The sequence below is a fragment of the Schistocerca serialis genome, chromosome 2 (assembly GCF_023864345.2).
Source record: "Schistocerca serialis cubense isolate TAMUIC-IGC-003099 chromosome 2, iqSchSeri2.2, whole genome shotgun sequence".
NCBI lineage: Eukaryota > Metazoa > Arthropoda > Insecta > Orthoptera > Acrididae > Schistocerca > Schistocerca serialis.
Window position 1 is genome coordinate 352707877 of NC_064639.1, and position 27629 is coordinate 352735505.

Consider the following 27629-nt stretch of genomic DNA (forward strand, 5'->3'; position numbering starts at 1 on the left):
TCTTTGAGACAAGTCACAAGCCTTGTATCACTTCAACACACATTACGAGTTGAAAACTAAACAACCTAAACAAGTCCATTTATTTCATAAGTGTTATGAAAAATTCCAGCAAGGATATTTTTTTTTTTTTTTCAGTCACTAATTCAACTTCTAAGTCAACTTGCAATATTTACAAAATTATTTTCAAGAACAACATCGAGGACAATTACATAATAGCAAACATGATTGACACTAAATTCAATATTAGGTAAGATATTTTGAAAATAGTTACCAACCACTCAACAAATATTTTAATGTTCATTGCTGCACCAGTAAATGATATAATGTTTTAAGTGTTGATGAACTTTGTAGCTGGTAGTTCTATAACTAATATGTTCCATTAACATAAAACCTCAGGTAAACTCAAGAAGTCTCCTACTGTCACAATAGCTTTAATCTCACCTTAACAACATCAAAAACCATTTGCTGAGCAGGATTAAAACCACTGGAAATGCTGGCACTGTATGACGTAGACATTAAGGAATTGCTAAGATGACTGTCTCCGGTATTCATTCCATTGGTCTGTTGAAAATAAAAAGTTTGACAAAGTACAATCATTGTAACTATTTACATATATTGTACAGCACAATTTTCAAACAAATGTCAGAACTGAAGCTACAAGAAGATTATCCTTATGTAGTACAAAAGTACTGCTGAATATTTAAAGCTTAAATTAAACTTTTTAGTTGCAACTAATACGTGTAACTACAGAATTAAAACCACTCTGTGTATTGTTGAAATGCAAACTGGTAAAGTACAAGATGAGGTTTTACAAATAACTGTACTTAATGTAGGTAATGTAAAAAGCTATGTTGTTACACTTGATTAACCTTCTCTTGTGATTGACAGATTGAAGTTGGGAAGGGAGAATGCTACCAGGCACGGAGCTAGTCATGCTTCATAAGGCACTGCACAAACATACAGGCAATACAGAGAGCATGTGGCACCTGAGAAACAACTACTTGGTTGGCGACTGGCCTCCTGCCACTCACTCACTGAAATGACAATCACAATGTACTTTTAATCAGAGCGTAATAAACAAACTGCTTTCGCTGTATCTAATATGTGACTTACTGCTGTGTCCATAGTGACATTACACTGCAGAACAATTCAAGAAACTATGTGCAAGTAGGCTCTGAAGATGAACCCACAGGAGATGGCTAGCTGGCCACCCAGGTCACCTGATCTTTCATGCGCAATTACTTTGTGTGGGGAGTGCTCGAGTCTAAGGTGTATCACTACAACCCTCATAGTCTTCAAGAACTGCAGTACAACATTTCATATGAGACTGCAGGAATTCGAGCAGTCCAGCTTTGATTCGGCCTTCTGCAATTTGTTGACCGCGGCCCAAAAGTGCCAAGAGATGAATGGTGGTCACTTTCAACATCTGCTACAGTCAGATTAGTACTGTATTTCCTTTCCTCTCCTGTGTTTCTTTGTACCCTGGAACGCTGTTCTCCAATCCACTTTTATTTGCCCAACCCTGATTATCTGTAGCATTTATAAAGGTAATTAGTATGTCTAAGTAAGAAGGGATAATGCACCCATCTTCTTGGCAGACAACACAAATTCATCAATCTGACGTCAGTCAAAATAAGAACCCAAATAAAATTATGGCACACTTGACACTCCAATAAAAAATGTTGCTACATTATTAGTTAGCCACCAACTGCTAGAGAGAGAGAAAATATACCGATTTTACTGCACAAAATACACAGAATGTCAAAGACAATCAAACAATATATACCGTATCCACTTTCTTGACAGCTGCTGCCATTGTATTTGCGTGAACAATTTCCAGCATGTGAACTGTGAGGTCATTTAGACTTTCAAGAGGCATGATCTTAAAAATCATTATGTGTTTCTTCCCTTGCTGAGTTCGAACAGATCCATATATTCGACAGTACGTATTCTCAACTATGACAGGCACAGCATTCTGGTCATCCTGAAACATTTAAAAAAAAAAAATTATAATTATTTTGATTTATACACCATAGCATTATCCTGCAAATTGCACACGACTGTTTTCAATGATAGAAGGAGTCTCTGTATTCAGTGGACTTCTGATTTGTTATAGAAATGAGTTCAAAATGGATCACATCATACTGTCAGCAAATATACATACAACCTGCACGCACACGTGTGCCGCACAGGTGTGTGTGTGTGTGTGTGTGTGTGTGTGTGTGTGTGTGTGTGTGTGTGTGTGTGAGAGAGAGAGAGAGAGAGAGAGAGAGAGAGAGAGAGAGAGAGGGGGGGGGGGGGGGGAGGGGGAAGGCTTTCATATTTATGCTCAGCAGTCAGCTCGAAGCTGTGACTGCTTTAATAGTGTGCGCATCCAAATAAGCACCTGCGTGCACCCCCCTCAGTATATATATACAGGGTGTTTCAAAAATGACCGGTATATTTGAAACGGCAATAAAAACTAAACGAGCAGCGATAGAAATACACCGTTTGTTGCAATATGCTTGGGACAACAGTACACTTTCAGGCGGACAAACTTTCGAAATTACAGTAGTTACAATTTTCAACAACAGATGGCGCTGCAAGTGATGTGAAAGATATAGAAGACAACGCAGTCTGTGGGTGCGCCATTCTACACGTCGTCTTTCTGCTGTAAGCGTGTGCTGTTCACAACGTGCAAGTGTGCTGTAGACAACATGGTTTATTCCTTAGAACAGAGGATTTTTCTGGTGTTGGAATTCCACCGCCTAGAACACAGTGCTGTTTCAAAACAAGACGAAGTTTTCAACGGAGGTTTAATGTAACCAAAGGACTGAAAAGCGATACAATAAAGGATCTGTTTGAAAAATTTCAACGGACTGGGAACGTGACGGATGAACGTGCGGGAAAGGTAGGGCGACCGCGTACGGCAACCGCAGAGGGCAACGCGCAGCTAGTGCAGCAGGTGATCCAACAGCGGCCTCGGGTTTCCGTTCGCCGTGTTGCAGCTACGGTCCAAATGACGCCAACGTCCACGTATCGTCTCATGCGCCAGAGTTTACACCTCTATCCATACAAAATTCAAACGCGGCAACCCCTCAGCGCCGCTACCATTGCTGCACGAGAGACATTCGCTAACGATATAGTGCACAGGATTGATGACGGCGATATGCATGTGGGCAGCATTTGGTTTACTGACGAAGCTTATTTTTACCTGGACGGCTTCGTCAATAAACAGAACTGGCGCATATGGGGAACCGAAAAGCCCCATGTTGCAGTCCCATCGCCCCTGCATCCTCAAAAAGTACTGGTCTGGGGTGCCATTTCTTCCAAAGGAATCATTGGCCCATTTTTCAGATCCGAAACGATTACTGCATCACGCTATCTGGACATTCTTCGTGAATTTGTGGCGGTACAAACTGCCTTAGACGACACTGCGAACACCTCGTGGTTTATGCAAGATGGTGCCCGGCCACATCGCACGGCCGACTTCTTTAATTTCCTGAATGAATATTTCTATGATCGTGTGATTGCTTTGGGCTATCCGAAACATACAGGAGGCGGCGTGGATTGGCCTCCCTATTCGCCAGACATGAACCCCTGTGACTTCTTTCTGTGGGGACACTTGAAAGACCAGGTGTACCGCCAGAATCCAGAAACAATTGAACAGCCGAAGCAGTACATCTCATCTGCATGTGAAGCCATTCCGCCAGACACGTTGTCAAAGGTTTCGGGTAATTTCATTCAGAGACTACGCCATATTATTGCTACGCATGGTGGATATGTGGAAAATATTGTACTATAGAGTTTCCCAGATCGCAGCGCCATCTGTTGTTGACAATTGTAACTACTGTAATTTCGAAAGTTTGTCTGCCTGAAAATGTACTGTTGTCCCAAGCATATTGCAACAAACGGTGTATTTCTATCGCTGCTCGTTTAGTTTTTATTGCCGTTTCAAATATACCAGTCATTTTTGAAACACCCTGTATATATATACGGTAAGGAGTCATTCCAATCCTGGAAGCGGAAAGACTTACCTTAGGGGGGAAGAAAGGACGGGTATACACTTGCACATACACACATATCCATCCACACATATACAGACACAAGCAGACCCTCTAAATATGGCACTGGCACCGTCCATGGTTCATTCAGAAAATAAGTATTATGTAAGGTGTTAATCGGCAACATAAATATAAATATACTTACATCAGCTTCAACCCATAAGTGTGCTTCAATTGATCCTGTGTCATCAGATATCACGTAAGTCACTTTCATTGATGCCACCTGCATTCTTGTTATGATACCACAAATTGTAACCTGCACACAACAGGAAAAATATCTGAAGCACAGTAAGACTTACGGCACAATAATCAAGAACAGTTGTTATACAACATAAACCTCACTGACCATCTATTGATAGAACTGTTTTCACTGAGATAAAGCTATTTTACTTGGGATGTAAAGTAAATGAGTCCATAATTACACAAAAAAAAGAACCAGAGAGAGCAATAAAAGTTGCAAACATTACATTTTGAAGAAAATCAAATAAAACTTTATTAAAGAAGCATTCTTTTACATAAATTGAATGGAAATCAAAACAGAAACCTATTATTATTATTATTACTAATATTATGTTAGTAAAAGAAGGTATAAGAATAATACAAAAAAGCAGTAAAATGTATGACAGCAACCCCTGCAAGCTGTCTGACATTTCAAACTGTCCACACATCTGTTCACGTTTACACTTTTGCACTAAAAACGTTACACTTCTCATACATTTAAGTTACATCTGTTGACATATGAGATACCTGTTATTACATACACAGACAACAAAACAAAATTGTTCACACAAAAAAATGACTAAGTCCCACTTTGGGCATTTTCATCATGTTCAGCCACAACACACGTTGTGGCAACACTATCGCCCCATTAATGCCCATGTTGGGTTATAGGGGGGACCGTATTACCCTACTAAAAAGACTTGCCATACAAAACATTGGAAATTAATACCAATTAAACATTATACACTGAAGCATATGACATTCATAGCAAACACCAAATATATAGTAATTTGACTGGCAACACCAGATGTGGTCCAAAGGAGGTGGTAGCATTGCTGTGAAAATAGCTCATGATGAAAATGCTTTGCCATCACTTGTTGGTACAGATTTTAGTTCCACCATCTGACCAATATTTTCTATGTTCCCATTGTGGTAGATGCCAACAGCACTTCTGTGGTACTTCTCATCTTGATGAGCAGGTTGGTGGTGCATATTACTTACAGTCTTTAAGAGAACTATTTTATTACAAGCTAACAAAACCTGCGTCACAAAACTTGCAAAATTTTAAACAAAATTCATCCAAGTTACTTTGAGGGCATTTATTTTATAGGAGTGGAAGAATATCATTATTTTGAGGACTAAATAATTTTGATCAATCACACCTCTAGGAAAATTTCACCTTTTACGAAGCTCATATTTCAAATGTACGAGAAAGTAACTAATTGAATAACTATCCAGTTCTTTGGCACTGGTAAATTGGTAATGATACACGTTTTTCAAATCACGCACTGTAATATAAGCACCAAGCTCAACAGCAGCCCTTTTGCCCTTTTATCAAGGAACACTAAATTTCACTCACATCCTCAATTTCAAAAACAATCAAGTACACATTAAGCTATAAAAGAGAAAGTTTTGTCTGTATGCAATAAGCTACTCACACAGAAGTAACGGACAGAACATGAAAGCAGACACAGAGAGAAAATCATTAAAATGAAACTGAGTAAGAGTGAATAGATATTAACTACGACACTGTGAATCAATTGCAATCAAACCAAATATGCTTATCATCATTGTGCCACTTAAATTCCTTCAGAGAATTTTTTCACTGTATATTAACAGAAAGAATTTTCCAAAAACTTACAAAATTACATGTCACATTTCTGATTTTCACAGTACTGTGTGTGCTCTTATTGCGCCACAACACGCAAACAGCTACAGTAAAAAAAACCTTGTTACACTTTTCAGTGGACTGATCCAAAGAAACTGTAAACTGCCAGAAATTGTAAAATACAGAAAAGCATGAAAACAACAAACAAAAATGAATAAATTACTCTTACTGCAATTCTCTTTATATTATTAAAAAAAAAAGAAATTAAAACAACTTAAAATTTGCATATTAAAAAAAAAGTCCGACATAACTGTTTTTGTTTCTTTCTAACAGCAATTAACTCTACTTGTCATTCCACAGTATACAAAGCATCCACCACAAAGGCAGTGGCCCAAGTGCTGACACACACAAACATGCACACAGGTTTCCCTCCTCATGCAGATCATGTCCAATGGTGTAAATAAAACATAGAAGCAAAAGTCTTTCAAGGAACCACATTAAAAAGATATTAGTGTTCTAATGTGAGACTCCTTATTGATAATTACTGAAAAATTATGGTAAATAAAACTTGTAACATAATACTGGTTAAAACACTAAAGTTGGCAATCTATACAAACAAAGAACAACAGGCACAAAATCTTCAGCTTGTTGCTCACCAGGAGGTTACTTGATTCAAGGATGTCCTTGGTGAGAAATTGGCATGTTACAGAGCATCTTGAGGAACAATGTTTCATGAAAGTGCATTATACAGATGGCCATCTTCGAAAAAGGTGTTTATTGGTATAAATGACTGTGAAATTAAATTAAAGCTGTTGTAATACAACACAAGAAGCAGAAGGAAGTTTGCTGCTACAGTCACTCTCGTCAGATTGTGATTGTCATTAAGGCAATGGCTCAGCATACTTCCCCATCCTTCCAAACACTGCGGACCTATAATATAGGCGAATCTGATGCAACATGCCGACAATGAAAATCATGCTTAGCATGCTAACATTACGTTACATGATCATTAACTTTGCATATACACTGCAATTTTCACTTTGTTCAAGGCTGACTTTGTGCAGGAATACGAGGCACTTTTTAGAGGAATCTGTATGAAAGTCAATATTAAAGGTCGTGATAATTTTAAACAAAAGGAAATGTTGTAATGAGGAATTGTTAATGACAGGAAAGCATTGTAATCAGGGAACAGGAACTATGTTGGTACTGACAAAAATAAATTCCAAAAACGGGAACACGCAAATGGGGTTTTGCTGTATATATAATAAGACAGTACCTCAAGAATATGTAATACAATAACAGTAGTAGCACAAATTCTCACCAGTGTGATATCCTGGGTCCCAATCTTTAGCCCCGAATCTGCACTTGTCAATATCTGATTTATTGTTACAGGAACAACATTTTGGTCTCGCTTATTTGCCTGAAAAGAAAACAAAAAGGCTTGTACTGAGAGTATTATTACTACTACTACTACTACTACTACTACTACTACTACTAATCAGTAGCCATGGTGGTGGTGGTGGTGGTGGTGGTGGTGGTAGTGGTAGTAGTAGTAGTAGTAGTAGTAGTAGTACTAGTAGCAAGTAGCAATAGAAATAGTCAATTAGGATTGCAACTTTTCTCCTGTTAATAGATAAGTACCATTGCTGATAAAATGTGAATTATTCTTAATTCCATCTCCATATATTATTCTTATGGAATTCATGTAAAATTCCTAACAACAACTTCAAGAAATTTTGGAAGGCATGTCAGCAGCCAAAGAACAACTGATTTACGAAATACGATAAAATAAGATATGTGACAAGCTATGAGTTCAAGAGACACATAGGGATCTATAAAAGTTTTTCTCCGAAGTTATAGGAATGCTTTTACATGCAGCTGAACTAAATTTACAGTACAGTGGGCTGTTTTAGTAGTCCTGGTCTCCATGTCAGCATAATTCATGACAATGAAGAAAATAACTTACATGTCAGATCTCAGAAGCTCTATATACACTGAAGCACCATAGAAACTGGTATAGGCATGTGTAATCAAATACAGATATATGTAAACAGCCAGAATACGTCACTACAGTCGGCAACGCCTATATACGACAACAAGTGTCTGCCGCAGTTGTTAGATCAGTTACTGCTGCTACAGTGGCAGGTTAACATTCAAGTGGTATAATAGTCAACACACAAATGATGGGACACAGCATCTCCGAAGTAGTGATGAAGTGGGGATTTTCCCATACAACCATTTATCAAGTGTGCCGTGAATATCAGGAACCTAGTACAAGATCAAATCTCCGACATCACTGCGGCCTGAAAAAGATCCTGCAAGAACGGAACCAACGACAACTGAAGAGAATCGTTCAAAGTGACAGAAGTACAACCCTTCTGCAGATTTCAGTGCTGGGCCATCAACAAGTGTCAGCGTGCGAACCATTCAACAAAACATCATCCATAAGGGCTTACAGAGCTGAAGGCCCACCTGTGTACCCTTGATGATTGGACGACACAAAGCTTTACGCCTCACATTGGCCTGTCAACACCAACATTGGACTGTTGGTGACTGAAAAAATTTAAAATTGTATCGAGCAGATGGACGTGTGCAGGTATGGGAATAACCTCATGAATCCATGCACCCTGGATGTCAGCAAGGGACTGTTCAAGCTGGTGGAGGCCCTGTAATAGTGTTTGAGCAGTCGGAGTGATATGGGACCCCGGATATATCTAGACACAACTCTGACAGGTGACACATACGTAAGCAACGTACATGATCACCTGCACCCATTCGCACCCATTATGCATTCCGATGGACTTGGGTAATTCCAGCAGGGCAATGCAACACCTCACATACCCAGAATTGCTACAAAGTGGCTCCAGGAACACTCTTCTGAGTTTAAATACTTCCACTGACCACTCCCCAGACATGAACATTATTGAGACTGTCTGGGATGCCCTGCAACATACTGTTCAGAAGAGACCTCCACCTCCTCGTACTCTTACGGATTTATGGACAGCCCTGGGCGATTCATGGTGTCAATTCCCTCCAGCGCTACTTCAGACATTAATCGAGTCCATGTCGCGCTGTGTAGCAGCACTTCTGTGTACTACGGGGGGCCTACACAATATTAGGTAGGTGTACCAGTTTCTTTGGCTCTTCAGTGTAATACTACTATAACCTCTTTGTACTGGGTGGTTATAAAGTAATTGACTATGTTCAAATATGGCACACTGTAAGCAGTCAGAATGTGGTGCAGGTGCAGGAAAATGGGAGGAATGATCAAATACATGATAACAATGGTTCTGGCAGTTTATTAGGATATCGTCACAAGTTATGACATGTTCAATAGGGTCTCCCAACTCAGCAACATGCTGAATCCTTAATATGGCATTGTCGACAGTTGCTTACAGCTATCCAGTGTTATCAGAACAATGTGTTGTAGTATGCTATCCTTCAGATTAGGAAGAGTCTGGATACACCCCTTATAGAATAGATCTTTCTGGGATGGCCACACATCTTGAAATCGCCTAGAGATGATGTGGTCATTACCGAAGGTTTCTCGAAGCAAATCTTTCACCTCGCAAGCAACATGTCGTGTCGCCCCATCTTGCACGAAAATAGCAGTATGGACACACTTGTATTATTGCAAAGTTGGAGCCACGTATTACACAAGGAGGCCCTTATAACGTGCATATGTCATTGTACAACTAACAGGCCCACGAGGTGTCATATTCTCAAAGAAAAACAGGTCAAGAAAGAAGGAGCTTGTCAAACCACAGCACAGAGTCACATAAGCTAAGTGCAGTGGATATTCTCGCACAACATTTGGCAGAATAGAATCCGATATGCAACAGTTCTGTGCATTCACGGCACCATGAAGAGTAAAATGTGCCTCATCCATCCAAACAATATTTCCCAGCCACATGTCACGCAAAGAAGTGAAGGGCTATGGTACGGAGTTGTAGCCTATCTTGGAGCTTCATTACGTACAAATTCCAAATCCTGTAGCAATACCAGAGTTAAATGCACCTCAAAAACTTTGAACTGTTGACCAGAGAGAGAGAATTCCCACGACATAGCTTGAGCACAAGCTGCGAGATTTAAGGTGTGTGTTGCACAATCACTCTGAGGAGAAAGTTGGTGATCGAAATTTCATGAGAAGATCCTGTCACAGCAAAAATGTGTTTCTTTTAATGATTGCCACCCCAATTCATGTATCATATCTGTGGCACTCTTTCCCATATTTTGCGATAATACGAAATGAGCTGTTCTTCTTAAAATTTTTTCAGTACTCTCCATCAATCCTGTCTGACGCAACCCCACACTGCACAGCAATATTCCAGAAGAGCGTGGACAAGCGTAGTGGAAGCAGTCTATTCAGTACATCTGCTACATTTTCTATCGGTTTGCCCATAAATCACAGTCTTTGGTTTGCTTTCTTCAAATTTTTTTTATCATCTTCATTAGCCCATTTATTGATATGAGGCCTCTTCACAGCTGTCACCATTGGTGATATTCCTGCACTGCAGCTCTGCTCTTGCTGCTGTTCTGATAAAACAGCTTTACCAGCTGCACACAATCTTTCTCTTCAACAGTCATTATGTTTTATACGTAAAAATTCAGCCTTCTTAATCCATTACACCAACAGTCACTTCACGAAAGAAATCAACATATGCCAGCAAGCAACAAATGGCATACTGACAGCAGAACAGGAAACATTTCACATTCTGACTGCTTACAGCACCATATTTTCACCTGGTGGCAGGCAGTGGAACTATAATTTTTTTCAGCACACTGATTAATGAACACACCAATGACGCTTCAGTGTCCTGCGATGAATTTGGGCCTCACTACAGCACTCAGAACACCATCGGTTTAATTATGACCACCTTGTGTTGGACCAAAAATGTAATAGTAATTGGCGACTAACATCCAGTCAAAAGCCTATATTCACCAACAGCAGTACAAGACAGTAATGTTCCTTACATGTGAATGTACTGGACAACAAAAAGGAAGGTTCAGCTTCAGGTATAAATTCTCTTGCATCACAGATATGAACAACACTACATTACTCCCATTCTGGGAAGTTATTGGTATTTTATTACATCAGAGAAACCTGTTGATGGGCTGAGATTTCAGAACATATTATTTTAAGTGTATGATGCTGGAAACTGCTGCCCTTTTGGAAAATGTAAAGGCTCCATGAAACTGGCTCATTTAGGAAGCAAAAACAAGCAACAGATGGTATTCTGTTCACTTCTAAGCACAGAAAAGGACAGTGGATAAAGAAGATAAAAAGAATGCTAGATTTAAACCTTGAGCAATGATCCTTTCCAAGTAAGTACAAGTTTCAACATAAAGTTAGACTGAACTGAACATCACCTCTCAGGGATGGGAAACCTAAATTACAGCACCAGATAAGAAATTAACCAATAATTAGACGACAAGAATGACTACAGATATTTGACCCATGTGAACTGGAACTAGTCTGCATGTCTAGAATGCAAGTCTTTGAAAATAGGTACTGGTTAAACAGCTCATGAACGACTGTGTTATATCTTTCAGTTACTCAAAGTACAAAGGAAAGCACATCACTGTAATGATCTTAAATGTTACATGTTCTTCAAACCAATTGTGAACAACTGCGACCCGATGGTGTGGAGCACTGTCATCCATAAAAATTCCATCACTGTTTGGGGCATGAATGGCTGCAAATGGTTTCCAAGTAGTTGAACATAAACATTTCTCATTAATGATCAGTTCAGTTGGACCAGAGGACCCGCTACATTCAGTGTAGACACAGCCCAGGCCATTATCGAGTTAACACTAGATCGCATAGTGCCTTGTTGACAACTCAGGTCCGTGGCCTCACGTGGTCTGCACTACACTCAGACCCTATCATCAGCTGAAGTTCACCTGACCAGCCCTCTGTCTTCCAGTCATCTCTCGTCAAACCGATGGTCACGAGTCCACAAAAGGCACAGAAGGCAATATCATGCTATTAGCAAAGGCACTCGCATCAGTCATCTGCTACCATAGCCCATTAATGCCTAATTTCGCCACACTGCCTTGATGGATATGTTCATTGTACATCCCAATTGATTTCTGTGTTTATTATAATAAGCATTGTTAGTTTGTTAGCACTGACAACTCTATATAATCACCATTGCTCTCAGTCATTAAGTGAGGCTGTTGGTCACTGTGTTGTCCATGGTGAGAGGAAATGCCAGAAATTTGATGTTCTTGGCACACTCTTAACACTGTGGATATTGGGATATTGAACTCCTTAACGATTTCCAAAATGGAATGTCCCATGCATCTAGCTCCAACTAGCACTGTGCATTCAAAGACTGTTAATTCCAGTCGTGCAGCCATAATTACCTCACACACGTTTTCACATGGATCATCCGATTACAAACGACAGCTCCACTGATGCAGTGCCCTTTTATATCTTGTGCATATGATACTACTGTGGACTTTTGTCACCTCAGTGTCAGGTCAGACTCAAAACAGCAAGAAGCTGTATGTTATAGGTATTTAATTCAGTGCAGTACGTAGTGGACAGCTTTGAAAGATAGCAGATCACAAGACTTATAACAGCATAAGCCAGCAAAGTTCCATGTCTGCTTACATTTGGTACAGTAAGGCAAATGTCTGTGGGACGTCTTCTTCTAATGAGAAGACAGCAATGCACAATGCTGTTATCTTATTACTATTTGATAAAGTTCTAAACATGTTATGTCACTGAAGACGTCTTTAAATGCTATTTCCAATGCTGCAGATAGCCATACACAACCACTTTCAAAAGGAGTCAGTACCATGATTTGGCAGCTATAACATTAAAAATAATTGCCTACATCAAAAAAAATTTTACACGCTGTCTATCATAAAGAAGTAAACATAAAGGTCAATGTAGTTACTCATTCTGGAGGTATTTGGTATGGCCTGTCTTCTGTGCCTCACCTTGTATTTATGGATCTCTCAGCTGCTTCTGACGTTGTGTTACTGCAGTTTCCTGGGAAATAACTACAGCAGAACAACACACTACCACCTTATCTACTTGTGCTCCAAAACAGTAGTTTCTTTGTTGAATCTCAAATTTGATGTATTAGATACCAAAGACATATGATCAGAATGTCCAACCAAAATTTCAGCATAATCCAGGAGGAACTTAAAAGAAAGAGGATGGGGAGTATACAATGACAGCACATGAAATGCTGGAACTACTACTCAAGACTCATTTTCTTCAATGCACTCTGACAGACAACATAGACCAGAACGAGATCCCTGTAAGATATCGGTTTTCAGGTGTTTGAACAGAGAACTGGGAATCAGTCAGAGAATATGTTGTCCATAGTAAAATCCAATAAGCGGTGGGAACATTCCAACCATTCAAGTCACCTGGCCCAGATAGAATTTTTCCCATGCTCCTGCAACAAATAAAGGTGAACTTAATAAGATTCCTATGCAGGTTATTTGGGGTTAGCCTAGCAGCAGGAATCATTCCTAACATCTGGAGGGGCAGTGAAGATTGTCTTCATTCCAAAGCCAGGGAGAACTGATCATACCGAGGCCAAGGATATGAGACCAATCAGTCTGTCCTCCTTTCCTCTTAAAACATTACAAAAATTGGCCAATGTGCATGTTAGGGAGATGAGGTTAACTAGGGTCCCTCTACACATAAACCAGCATGCATACCAACCAAGAAAATCATGTGAAACTGCACTCCACCAGATTTTTGGGAAGGTGGAGAAATCACTACACTTTCAGGAAATAGCCCTCTGCATCTTCTTGGATATCGAAGGGGCTTTTAGCAACATGACCTTCAAATCCATGGTTAATGCAGTAGAAGTGCATGGCTTAGAGACCACCATCTGCAGGTGGATTAGAGTCATGCTCAGTGATAGAAAGGTAGAAACCACAATGATGCAAGAAAAAATGGTAAACAGCACCAGAGGCTGTCCACAAGGAGGGGTCCCGTACCCTCTACTGTGGAACCTTGTTGAGCTGTGGTAAAAATTGCTGTTTTGAAGAGCGGGCCGCAGCGCATAGTGTGAAGTAGTTGCCCTCCGTTTCTGGGGGTGGCGCCGCCGTAGCAATCACAGCTTTGGTGTCTCCCTCTGGTGGGAAAGGGGAAAGGTTGCCTGTTCACGTGCATTTAAGGGGTGCTGTGAGCTCGCCAGCAGTCAGTCGCAATTAGTCTGGGGTCAGTCTCTCATCCCCAGCTTGCTAGTCTGACTCTCCTCCGAATCTGTGAGGCAGTTAGTGTCTGTCTGTCAACCGGAGTGTTAGTATGTGTTTTGTTCGGATCAATCTATAAAGCCGAATAAATGAGAGTCTTTCCACTCCACCAGTAAGAGAACTCAGCGAGTGGTCGCCCGGTCGGGGCTCAGTTCCTGCATCTGAGTCTGCGGGTGAGGCCGCCGGTCTGCTCGAGTTGCTCAGGCAATGGTCATTGGCGGTTGGATCAATCGGTTGGTCGGTCGAGCACTGAGACACAAGATGACTTGTCCGCCTTGAGCGTCAGCGCATGTGAGGTGCCACGTGAGTCCAGTGGACCGCACAGTATAGCAAGGGGTAGTGGCTTCGTGGCCGTCCTTCCTGCGTCCGTTGAAGCGGCTGGCAGCGGACAGTTCGGGAGAGCGTTTCGGGGGTGCTACACCAGGTCTGCTCTGGAAATCGCAGTTAATAGAAGTTAAATGATTGGCGATATGTTGTTTCATTTACTTGTTAAATTCTACTTATTTTCTTGGTGAGGTCACCAGGCACTTTGTTTTGGGGTCGTCCCACCATTCTTCTCCGTGTGCCCACCTGCGGGAAGGTGGTTATTTATGAATTGGGTGGTCCGTTTTTTCCTTGTGGAGTAGGGGCGGGTTACAGCAACCTGCGGTTCGGGTTGTTCGGTAATCTCCCTATCAATCTGCCCTACGTTAGTAGCTGCCTCTGTCATGTTTGTTGGATTCGGTGTGTTAACGAATTTATTGCTTGGAGTGTTACGGCCTAATTCCTGAAGTATGTTTTTATCTGGCCTATCATCTTGAGAGGCGGTATATGTGTACTGTCGAGCGTGTTAACTCGTTTGGCCAACCTTGTATAATTTTATATAGGATTGCATTTCATGGGATTTTATTTAAATGGTCATTTTAGTATATAAAGTTGCCACCCTACCACCATAAGACTTTTCTTGGAAGTTAAAATTAAGTTGCACCTTCGGTGGCAAGTTAATATTTTAATTTTAGTGTTTTGTAACATTTCCATCACTCCTACAGGGTGCATAGTTTATGTGCTTGTGTGAATTGTTAAAACTTTTAGTTTAAAGTAATCTGGTGTGTCGCAGATTTGCACCTGTGTAGTCTTTCAGAGGTCGTTGTGAGCGGACGTGGCTACGGCTGTGTCAAAAGGGAGCGGCAAGGTTCTCAGCCCGAAAGCTCACACAGTTAAAAATTTGTTTCTTTCTGCCTCTGAATAAACTGTAACTTGATATTTAGAGGGTGCTTTCTGATTATAATTTTAAATCTGTTTCTTTTTAAAAATAAAATGCTTTTAGGAATAAAATTCCCATTTGTTAAAAGCAATTTCATTATGATTTCATCAGTTACTCCCTGGCAACTATTTCCGCACTCACATAGTGTATTAAATGTGTTAATGTTCTTGATGAATCGCTAGTAAATAAATTTTTAAGAAAATTCTTTGAAAATAAATCCACAGTTCACTTGTGGTGAATGAACTCATTGTAGAATTAAACTCTAGACAGTACTTTTGCCAGGGATATGAAGACGATCTTGTCATAGTAATACTTGGCAAATTTTCAAGTACAGTCAGAGCTAAGGCACTAGGAGCATTGAACACTGTGCAGAATTGGTGCAGGAAACAGGCTCTAAGGGTCAGTCCTAAGAAGTAGTAGTACCATTTACAAAGAAGCAGATCCAATACACATATTGGAATCTCAAGCTTCTCGATGAAACTCTGCTAGTGAAGGGGCTAGTGAAATATCTCGGAGTAAGCATGGATCATGGACCCCTCAAGTAAGAGCACCTGTTCCAATGCAAAAGGTACTCTAATGAGTGCCAGGAGAGCTTGTGGTAAAAACTGACCCTTAAGCCCCAAGAGTATGAACTGGATATATACCACGGTAGTAAGACCTATGACACTTATGTGGCTACAGTGTGGTGGAAAAAGGTATAACAGCGGGTAGCTGCTAAGGAGCTTGCTAAGGTGCAGAGATTGGCCTGCTTGGCCATTATAGGCAAAATTAGCAGCACACCCACTGCTGGGATGGGAACCATGCTGGACATGCCCCCATTACACCTGTGAGTAAAGATGGAGGCAGCAGCTGGAGCACACATGTTAAGGACTGGCAAAAACTGGAACTTACTGAGCTATCCAGAACCTCACACTAAAATAGTGAGTGAGGTAGACATAAGTATGGTTGGGGAAACGCCGGCCGACTATATAGTAAGTCCCAGCTTCTTCGACAAGCCTTTCAATGTAGTAATTGGAAATAGAGAACTCTGGGAGAACAAATTTTGACACCTTACTGGGGACATAGTCTGCTTCACTTCACCGACGGTTCGAAAACAGACCAAGGTGTTGGGGCCGGGGTGTACGGAATGCAGCCAAGGCTGGAGAGTGCAGTCTCTCTAGAGAAGATGGCAACTGTGTTTCAAGCAGAAATATCTGCTATGAGGGTGTGCGTGGAGGAGAATTTGCAGAGGTGCTACAGAGGTCGTAGCATTTTCATTTATTCAGACAGCCAAGCAGCCGTGAAAGCACAGACAGCCTCTGCAACAAGATCAAAGATCATGGCAGATCGCCACAAAGTCCTTGTGGAGATAGGGGAAAGCAATAGGGTAAACCTATTGTGGGTATCTTGTCACTCAGGGAGTAGTGGTAATGAGCAAGCCGATAGGTTGGCCAAGATAGGGGCAATGATACCATTTATCAGACCATAACCTGTTCTGACAATCACCAAGGAGATGATCAAGATAAAATTACGAGAATGGACAAGGAAACAGCATGTAGAATATTGGGCTAAGGTCCAAAAGCAAAAACATAGCAAGGTATTGATGCCGAAGTCATGTTCTAAGAGAAGTCTCTCAATCCTGAGCTTGAACAGAAGAGAAATGAAACTCATGGTTGGACTATTGACAGGCCATGGGAATTTCAAAAAACACCTACATACAATGGGGATAATAGAAGAAGACCCCAGATGTAGGATGTGCGGTGTGGGCGAGGGAACAGCATCACCTCTGATCTTTGAATCGAATGTGAGGCATTTGAGATTAAAAGACAAAGAATATTCTGATCAACCAGACCTGAAGAAATTGTGTCTAGCAAAGCACTGGTAAAGGATCTCCTTGCACTGTTCAAGGGCATTGGTTGACTTTACTAGACACAGGGAACAATACTGCACAATAAACACTGTTTTGGTGTGGGCAGCAACGGGCTTGACCAATGTGTGTTTTTTTTTTTTTTTTTTTTTTTTTTGTTTGTGGTTTTAGGGCGCAAAACTTCTATGGTCATTAGCGCCCAGCCCGTGACGTAGAAAACAGGAAAAAAACCAAATTTAAAATCAGCAGCAATGGAAACAAAGTCAGAAAATTTGAGAAACTAAAGGCAGAAGGAATGCTTAAAAGTCCACTATAGAAAGGGGTTGGTTGTCCCCCAAAAAAAAGGCTTCAAATGACTGACGTCATTTCACTGTCTCTAATAAACTGTAGAACGCGGTCAGCTGAGCGCGTGTCATCTGCTAAAATCGACGATAGATCAGGCGATAGCTGTAGACGGGAGCGTAACGGATTAAAATAGGGGCATTCAATTAAAAGGTGTCTGACCGTCCACAGCTGAGAGCAGTGGGGACAGAGTGGGGGAGGATCACCGCTTAAAAGATGTCGATGACTAAAAAGACAGTGCCCTATCCGGAGTCGGGCTAAAATTACCTCCTCCCGACGACGCGTTCGGGAGGAAGAGGTCCAAGCGCAAGGAACGGCTTTCACTTCCCGCAATTTATTGTGGGGAAGTGTTGACCAATGCGCATGCCATAAATGAGTAACTTGGCGACATAAACCGCTCCGTAGATCGGTAAACGGAAGAGACTGAAGAGCTGGCCGAGGAAGAGAGACTGCAGCCTTGGCTGCTACATCGGCCGCCTCATTTCCACAGATACCAGCGTGTCCCGGGAGCCAGAGGAACGCCACTGAGACGCCCCCCAGGTGGAGCAAGCGCAGACAGTCCTGAATCCGGTGGACCAGAGGGTGCACAGGGTAAAGAGCTTGGAGACTGAGGAGAGAGCTGAGAGAATCTGAGCAGATTACGTACTGTATCCGCTGATGGCGGCGGATGTAGTGGACAGCCTGGAGAACAGCGTAAAGCTCCGCAGTATAAACCGAACACTGGTCGGGAAGCCGAAAGTGATTTGGGGTGTCGCCAACAATATAGGCACTCCCTACACCTAACGATGTTTTCGAGCCATCGGTGTAAATAAATGTGGCTTCCGTCATTTGTGCACATAGAGCAGCAAATGCCCGACGGTAAACAAGTGTAGGGGTACCATCCTTGGGAAATTCACATAGGTCTCTGAGCAAGTCGATCCGGGGACGGTGCCAAGGCGGTGCTGTACCCCAAGTTGTCAAGAAGGTTTTAGGAAAGCGGAAGGAAAGAGAATGGAGCAGTTGACGGAAGCGGACTCCCGGGGGTAGTAGGGAGGAGGAGCGGCCTGCATACCCGACATCAAAGGACTCGTCGAAAAAAAGGTTATAGGCTGGATTAGCAGGCATGGAAGACAGATGGCTAGCATAACGACTCAGAAGGACTGCCCGCCGATTGGACAGCGGAGGTTCAGCAGTCTCAGCATAAAGGCTTTCCACAGGGCTGGTGTAAAAAGCTCCAGACACTAAACGTAATCCACGGTGGTGGATAGAGTCGAGACGCCGAAGAATAGACGGCCGAGCAGAGGAGTAGACTATGCTTCCATAATCCAATTTCGAGCGCACTAAGGCGCGATAGAGGCGGAGAAGGACCACCCGGTCCGCTCCCCAAGAGGTACCATTCAGGACACGAAGGGTGTTAAGGGAACGCAGACAGCGAGCCGAAAGATAGGAAACGTGGGAGGACCAGCACAGTTTTCTGTCAAACATAAGACCCAAGAATTTTGCGACGTCGGAAAACGGAAGGTTGACAGGACCTAGATGTAAGGAGGGCGGAAGAAACTCCTTACGTCGCCAAAAATTAACACAAACGGTCTTACTGGGTGAGAAACGGAAGCCGGTTTCGATGCTCCACGAGTAGAGGCGATCGAGACATCCTTGAAGACGTCTTTCAAGAAGGCTGGTCCGTTGAGAGCTGTAGTAGATCGCAAAATCGTCCACAAAGAGGGAGCCCGAGACATCAGGAAGGAGACAATCCATAATTGGATTAATGGCGATGGCAAACAGTACAACACTCAGCACGGAGCCCTGGGGTACCCCGTTTTCTTGGGAGAAAGTACGGGAGAGAGTAGTGTTCACCCGCACCCTAAATGTGCGCTCTGCCATAAATTCGCGAAGAAAAAGGGGCAGCCGGCCTCGAAAGCCCCAAGAGAACAGTGTGCGGAGGATGCCTGTCCTCCAACAGGTATCGTACGCTCTCTCCAGATCAAAAAATATTGCTACCGTTTGGCGTTTCCGGAGAAAATTGTTCATGATATAAGTGGAGAGAGCAACAAGATGGTCAACAGCAGAACGATGCTTTCGGAATCCGCATTGGGCTGGTGTTAAAAGACTGCGGGACTCCAGCCACCAAGCTAAACGGTAATTCACCATACGCTCCAAAACCTTACAGACACTACTCGTGAGAGAAATGGGGCGATAGCTAGAGGGGAGATGTTTGTCCTTTCCAGGTTTCGGAACGGGAACGACAATAGCTTCCCGCCATCGCCTGGGAAAGGTACTGTCGGTCCAAATTCGATTATAAAGGCGAAGGAGGTAACGCAGGCTATGGGTTGATAAATGCAGCAACATTTGGACATGGATACCATCCGGTCCTGGGGCGGGGGAGCGAGAAGAAGAGAGTGCATGTTGGAGTTCGCGCATGGAGAAAACAGTATTGTAGCTTTCGCGATTTTGAGAGGAGAAAGCAAGATGTCGCACTTCCGCTGCACGTTTCTTCGGGAGAAACGCTGGCGGGTAATTTGAAGAGCTCGAAATCTCAGCAAAGTGCTGACCCAATGAGTTAGAAATTGCGACGGGGTCCACTAAGGTAGCATGCGCGACAGTGAGCCCAGAGACCGGGGAGAAACTAGGCGCGCCTGAGAACCGTCGAAGCCGACTCCAAACTTCCGAGGAGGGAGTGAAGTTGTTAAATGAGCTAGTAAAGAATTTCCAGCTTGCCTTCTTGCTATCGCGGATGACGCGACGGCATCGCGCACGGAGCTGCTTATATCGAATACAGTTGGACAAAGTTGGATGGTGACGGAAAATGCGAAGAGCACGTCGCCGCTCACGTATTGCGTCGCGGCATGCCTCGTTCCACCAAGGAACTGGGGGGCGCCGGGGCAATTCGGAGGTGCGTGGTATTGAACGTTCCGCAGCTGTGAGAATAACGTCGGTAAAATGTGTGACCTCATCGTCGACGCTGGGAAAGCGACGGTCATCGAATGTCGCTAGACACGAAAAAAGTGTCCAATCGGCTTGGGCAAACTTCCAGCGTCGCGAGCGCATATATGGCAGTTGAGGCTGCAGTCGAAGAACACATGGAAAGTGGTCACTCGAGTGTGTATCATCAAGGGCGAACCATTCGAAGCGCCGAGCTAGCGGAACAGTACCGACCGCAAGGTCCAAATGGGATAAATTTGCCGTGGAGGCCGACAAAAATGTAGGGACCCCAGTGTTGAGGCAGACTAGATCCGCTTGGTGGAAGACGTCTAGCAATAGTGAGCCACGTGGACAAGGATGTGGAGATCCCCAAAGCGGGTGGTGGGCATTGAAGTCCCCAACCAGCAAATAGGGGGGTGGAAGCTGATCAAGAAGATGAAGGAGATCAGCTCCTGCCATTGGTGTAGACGATGGAATGTATACTGTACAAAGAGAGAACGTGTATCCAGAAAGGGAAAGACGGACGGCGACAGCTTGGAACGAAGTGTTTAAGGGGATTGGGTGATAATGGAGAGTATCATGGAGCAGAATCATGAGTCCTCCATGGGCTGGAGTGCCTTCAACAGAGGGGAGGTCATATCGGACGGACTGAAAATGAGGGAGAACAAAGCGGTCATGGGGACGCAGCTTTGTTTCCTGAAGACAGAAGATGACCGGCGAGTAGGATCGTAAGAGGATCGACAATTCCTCCCGATTGGCGCGAATGCCCCGGATATTCCAGTGGATAATGGACATAGGGTGAACAGAAAATGGAGGAACGTCACCAAGGGTGCTGTCAACTCATCGACTGCTCAGAGCTTGCGACCGACAGGATGGAATGGCATTCAGTCGAAGGCAGAAGATCCTGATCCATAGGTTGGTCAGGAGCAGCTCCTGCCACCAACGATCGGCCAGTTGACCGGCCACCAACAGTGCGCCTCGGCGACACAGAAGATGGCCGAGGGCGATTTCCGCCAGGTGGTGCTGTAGATGGGACACGCCTTGGCAGAGAAGGAGAGGAACTGTGTTTCTTCGTAGCCTTCTTGGAGGTATGTTTAGATGAAGGAGGAACCGATGGTTGTGAAGTTGCAGTACGTAAAAACTCTTCACGAGAATGCTCTTTTTTGGAAGACTTGGCGTCTGACTGTTGGGCTCGAGATTTAGCAGAACCCGACGAAGGGTGAGCCATAGAGTGGGCAGGCGAAAGAGGTGAGGTTGAACGGGCGATCTTTGCGCTGGCCGATCTGACGACCGTGGTACTAAATGTGAGATCGCAAGTCTGCGTGGCCGCCTCCTTTGTTGGCCGAGGAGAAGCAAGGACAGCGCTGTATTTTCCTTTCTGAGGCACGGTGGGCTGTCGACTGGCGAGTAACTTTCGAGCAGCAAAGGTCGACACCTTTTCCTTCACTCTTATTTCCTGGATCAGCTTTTCGTCCTTAAAAACAGGGCAATCTCGAGAGGAAGCAGCGTGGTCACCCATACAGTTGATGCAGCGAGGGGATGGAGGTGGACAAGCACCCTCATGGGCATCCCGGCCACACGTAACACATTTGGCCGGATTGGAACAGGACTGGCTGGTGTGATTGAACCGCTGACATCGATAGCAACGCGTAGGGTTCGGGACATAAGGGCGAACGGAAATTATCTCATAGCCTGCTTTGATTTTTGATGGGAGTTGAACTTTGTCAAATGTCAAGAAGACAGTGCGGGTTGGAATGATGTTCGAGTCAACCCTTTTCATAACCCGATGAACAGCGGTGACGCCCTGGTCAGACAGGTAGTGCTGAATTTCTTCGTCAGACAATCCATCGAGGGAGCGTGTATAAACGACTCCACGCGAGGAATTTAAGGTACGGTGCGGTTCCACCCGGACAGGGAAGGTGTGGAGCAGAGAAGTACGCAGCAATTTTTGAGCCTGGAGGGCACTGTGTGTTTCCAACAACAGGGTGCCATTCCGTAGTCTGGAACAAGACTTTACAGGACCCGCAATTGCGTCGACACCTTTCTGAATAATGAAAGGGTTGACCGTGGAAAAGTCGTGACCTTCGTCAGACCGAGAAACAACAAGGAACTGTGGCAATGATGGAAGAACCGTCTGTGGCTGAGACTCAGTGAACTTACGTTTGTGAGCAGACATAGTGGAAGGTGAGGAAACCATTGCGGAAGAATCCCCCATGATTACCGGCGTCTCCGATGGCGCGCTCCTCCCTTGTGGGGGCCCTCACCGAGGGCACACCCGCCTTAGGTGATTGTTCACACCTCAGGTCACACCTCCCGACAAACGGACGGAGGGACCAATCGGCACTTTCGGAAGGTATCAGCTCGGGTAATCACCCCTCCCTGGGCCTGGCCTTTACCAGGGGGTACGTACGTGTCCTACCTGTCTACCCGGGGCGGGGAATTACGCGTTACCCCGTCACCGGCTACGCATGGAAGTGCGTGGGTCGGCCTTCAGACACGCACAGGGAGGAAGAAAGAGAAAGGGAAAGGAAAGAAGAGGGGTCTCAAACGCCGCAGCGGAGAAAAGGGTAAAGAGAAGAGGTAAGGAAAGGAGAAGGACAAGGGAAGGAAGAGGACATACAAGCAAGGAAGAAGAAGAATGCGGTACATTTACAAGCGTCCGTCTCCGGACGTAGGCGCAAACCATACTCCCAGAGGGGGAGAAAGTGAAGGAAACAGCCAGAGGTGAGGGGGGGGGGGGGGGGGTGAAGACAGGGGATGGGGAAGGATGCGGAAAGGGAAGGTATGCAGCCCGGAAAGGAAGGAAGGCCACATTAGCTCGGGGCCCCGTGCTCGCTACGCACGTATCCACAAAAGAGTTGTGGATCCCCTGGGGGGGACCAATGTGTGTGTGTGTGTGTAAAATCAAATCAACGTTGAGCAGTTAGACAAATGTTCCAATTTTCCCTGAAAGAATAGAGAGCATACATACTGACAATCACACCACTATCACTCAAGTAAAAATCTCTGAAACTACGGAAACCCTGTATTATGTTGTTAATTACAGAAAGAACTATCTGACGCAAAATCCATCTGACTTGGTCCACCTGGTACTTTCAACCTTAAGATCACACATAAATCCTGACCTCTTAAATTTTCCTGGGAATGAGGACTAATGGAGCAGTGGTACACCAAAATGCATTGGTGTCGTTATTGGGGGCCGGCTGAAGTGGCCGTGCTGTTCTAGGCGCTGCAGTCTGGAACCGCGAGACCGCTACGGTCGCAGGTTCGAATCCTGCCTCGGGCATGGATGTGTGTGATGTCCTTAGGTTAGTTAGATGTAACTAGTTCTAAGTTCTAGGGGACTAATGACCTCAGAAGTTGAGTCCCATAGTGCTCAGAGCCATTTGAACATTTATTTATTTTTTTGGGGTATACAAAATAGGAGGGACTGAAGCAATTAAACGGACAACCCATTACAATCTTCACCTTGTGCAGTAACCATAACGCAACTAGGTTCAAACATACAAGCTTCAAGATACAAAAAGATAAGGATGATAAAACTGGTGTCTGGAGCAGCGCAAAAACGGGTATTGGATTATTTAGAATGGCCATAGATTGACAAACATGAGAACCCGAATTACTGAAGACAGTGGAGTAGAGAAAAATAAATCTTACAATTAAAATATATATAAAAAACAAAGATGCTGTGACTTACCAAACGAGAAAGCGCTGGTAGATAGACACAATAAAAAACACACAAACACACACACGAATTTCAAGCTTTCGCAACCCAAGGTTGCTTCATCAGGAAAGAGGGAAGGAGAGGGAAAGACGAAAGGATGTGGGTTTTAAGGGAGAGGGTAAGGAGTTATTCCAATCCCGGGAGCGGAAAGACTTACCTTAGGGGGAAAAAAGGACAGGTATACACTTGCACACACACACATATCCATCCACACATATACAGACACAGGCAGACATACGTAAAGGCAAAGAGGTTGGGCAGAGATGTCAGTCGAGGCGGAAGTACAGAGGCAAAGATATTGGATGACAAGTGATGTACGAGGGGCTGCAACTTGAAATTAGCGGAGGTTGAGGCCTGGTGGGTAACGGGAAGAGAGAATATATTGAAGGGCAAGTTCCCATCTCCGGAGTTCTGATAGATTGGTGTCAGTGGGAAGTATCCAGATAACCCAGACGGTGTAACACTGTGCCAAGATGTGTTGGCCGTGCACCAAGGCATGTTTAGCCACAGGGTGATCCTCATTACCAACAAACACTGTCTGCCTGTGTCCGTTCATGGGCATGGACAGTTTGTTGCTGGTCATTCCCACATAGAAGGCTTCACAGTGTAGGCATGTCAGTTGGTAAATCACGTGGGTGCTTTCACAAGTGGCTCTGCCTTTGCTCGTGTACAGCTTCCCGGTTACAGGACTGGAGTAGGTGGTGGTGGGAGGGTGCCTCATTGGAGGCCAACTCAAAAGTGTGTGGGTCTATTTATCATCAGCAGTTCAAACATATGGTAAATAATTGTTCCCCTTATGGAAATGACAGCAAGGAATGAGAAGGATTACTGAGTGCATTCAGCGTGTATGTTAGGCTACCTCATTCAAAATGTCAAAGAATTTGTTCCTACAACCACAAAGGCAACAGGACGGAACCGAATACAAATTATGGCCCATTTTGGAGCAAATAATGCCTGTCATCTGGGTTCTTAGGTCATATTTGGATCCTTCCAGTAACTGACAACTAGCTGAGAAGGTCAGTTCACAATCTACAGCACTGCCCCCAGAACTTAGTCATGGCTCCCTTGTTTCTGACTCCAGTGGACCAAAGACTTTGAAGGTTCTGTGACAAGGTAGGCTGGAGCTTCCTAGACTTGTGCTATCGGGTTGAGAACTGTAAAGTCCTCCAAAAAGGGGCCACATGTGTACTACACATCAGAGGCTGCTATCCAAGAAGCTGAGTGCGTGGGGTGCAGACAAGATTTTATTAGTTAGGCAATTCTCCATTCCGTCCAGACAGTGACACCTGCAGGAAACCCCATCGTATTATGTGGAAGATTAAAAGAAATACACTCCAAAGAGAATATTAAAAAATCTACAAGTAAACTGAGAAAGCCTTCTCAACAAAATGCCAGAATTTGAAGTGCTCCTAGAAACCAGCAAAGCTCATAAGATACTAGGTTTTGCTGGTTAAAACATGAAACTGATAACAGTGAGATTATCTGGGTAAATGAGAAATAATGAGAAAGAAGGTCCTCTATTTGTCACAAGAGACGAAAACCTCAATCCCCAGAGAGAGAGAGAGAGAGAGAGAGAGAGAGAGAGAGAGAGAGAGAGAGAGAGAGGGGGGGGGGACTGCACCACAAGATTGCTTGGGCACGACTGAGTGTCAGATTTTGGCGTGGACTTCTAATCGGGTCATTCTACTGACCACTGGACTCACAATCCAGATATAAGCAAAACTTTTGAGAAGACACCTCAGTTTGCAAGTACCTGTGTTCACCAATCATACTGAAATTTCTGAGAAGACTACTTATCCACCAATCAACTGGTGTATTTACAATTGTGTAAGTGGCTGGTGTGGCATGACATCCTACAAAACAGTACTAAATACCTTCTCTTAAAACTGCGTAGCTCTAGTAGCTAGTCAGCACCAGCTCTCCTTTTCAATGCACTCTTAATTCTTTTCTATCATTTGTCCACAATGAATTTAATTTCTTTACCTATCTGCTTTCGGGTTTCTCTACAGTCAATAATATTGTGCAATATGAAATATTGCATATTATTATTAATGGTTTCTGGCTGCTTTACACTGCAACTTGATCACCAGCCAATAGCTGTATGTCCAAGTACCTTACATTTCCCACAAGTATTTACTATGGCAAAAAATTTTTCCAGTTTTTGGTGGGTTAACTGAAGCATTCAACCCCTCTGCCAACTCGCAACCTGTCACCTTCCAACCCAACCTAGATCTTGTACTAAGATTCAGATTAGCCCATCACAACCCACATTCCAATAATTAATGCAGACACAAAATAAATAGTCAGTATTCTGTTCTCTTTCTGTTTCTTCATGTGCACCATCATCATACTATGGGAAAAAGCCAACATCTCCTATTGCTAGGGCTTCAGTTGACCAATTCTGATAATTCAGTCAGTGTATGTATACAAAAGAGGTTGCGACAAACCTGATTCTTAAAGAGTTATCTTTCATTCATTCATGGATTTATACCCAACGTTTTGATTTGTCTTTGATTGTTACTACAATGCTTTAATATTTCACACATATTTTTCTTTCATTATATATTGACTGGTGTGCTCTCTTGGGATATTATTTTCATAACATTTTACAGAATACTTTGTCTACCAAACAGACTGCTCTGTACCATATATGTTATCAGAATCTTTCAGAGGGTTCATAATAATTTTTCCTTAACACTGTTCTGGCACTTCAATTTTTTACTTGTATACTTCCTTCATGTTCTCTGCCACCTTTTCCAAGTAATTTAGTTAGACCTTTTTCATTTCAAATGATGCTTTCTATAATTCTTCTGCTCATATTTTAAGTTTTCTAAAGCTTTTTATTTTTCCTACGGCCTTGCTCCGCAAGTCAAAAATTTGTCATCTTTTCAATTTTTGAAGGTCTATTACTCGGTAACTTTTCAACAGAAAAATGTGAAAAAATTAATTTGGGTCATGATTTATGAGTAATATATGCATAGTTAATTTCAAAAAATCTGAGAGGGTCAGGTTGTAGCACTTGTTGATTTGACATGGAATGGCCTAAATATGGTAATTAAGGCCCTAGGTTGCAATTGCTACTCTAAGATGAAATGGTTGACACAGGAGAGGAATTTGTAGTGAGCCCCATCAAACCAGACAGAGGACTGATGACTCCAAAGGAAAAGAAACAGTGTAGGTGAATGAGAGAGTGGTGAAAAAAAGAGAGAAAGATTTACAAAGTAACTTGAGGATTAGCAAGCCAAACGACTCTCAAAACTTTCTGTGGGTGGATGCATGTTTATATGCATTAAGTTTAAATAAAAGGAGTAATAAGAAGACTGTACAAAATAACTTTAAGACTGAAGTAGTAGATATCACTGATGGGTTAACACACGACAGTGGAACTATAACACCACCTTCAAAAAAAATTGCACACACACGATGACTTCAGCATTGTCCAATAGGTATTGAATTTGAAGACCTCTGGTTACAAC

General features: G+C 43.2%; 1 protein-coding gene across 1 annotated transcript in view; it reads right to left on the reverse strand.

Moving 5' to 3' along the window:
- LOC126457165 (replication protein A 32 kDa subunit) overlaps positions 1-27629 on the reverse strand; it is a 34992-nt gene that overhangs the window by 5083 nt on the left and 2280 nt on the right. Inside the window, exons 3-6 of the mRNA XM_050093248.1 lie at positions 7193-7291; positions 4189-4299; positions 1787-1984; positions 442-561 (exon numbers count right to left, since the gene is read on the reverse strand). Of these exons, the coding sequence (XP_049949205.1) occupies positions 442-561; positions 1787-1984; positions 4189-4299; positions 7193-7291 (528 nt within the window). The remainder of the gene's footprint in view (positions 1-441; positions 562-1786; positions 1985-4188; positions 4300-7192; positions 7292-27629) is intronic.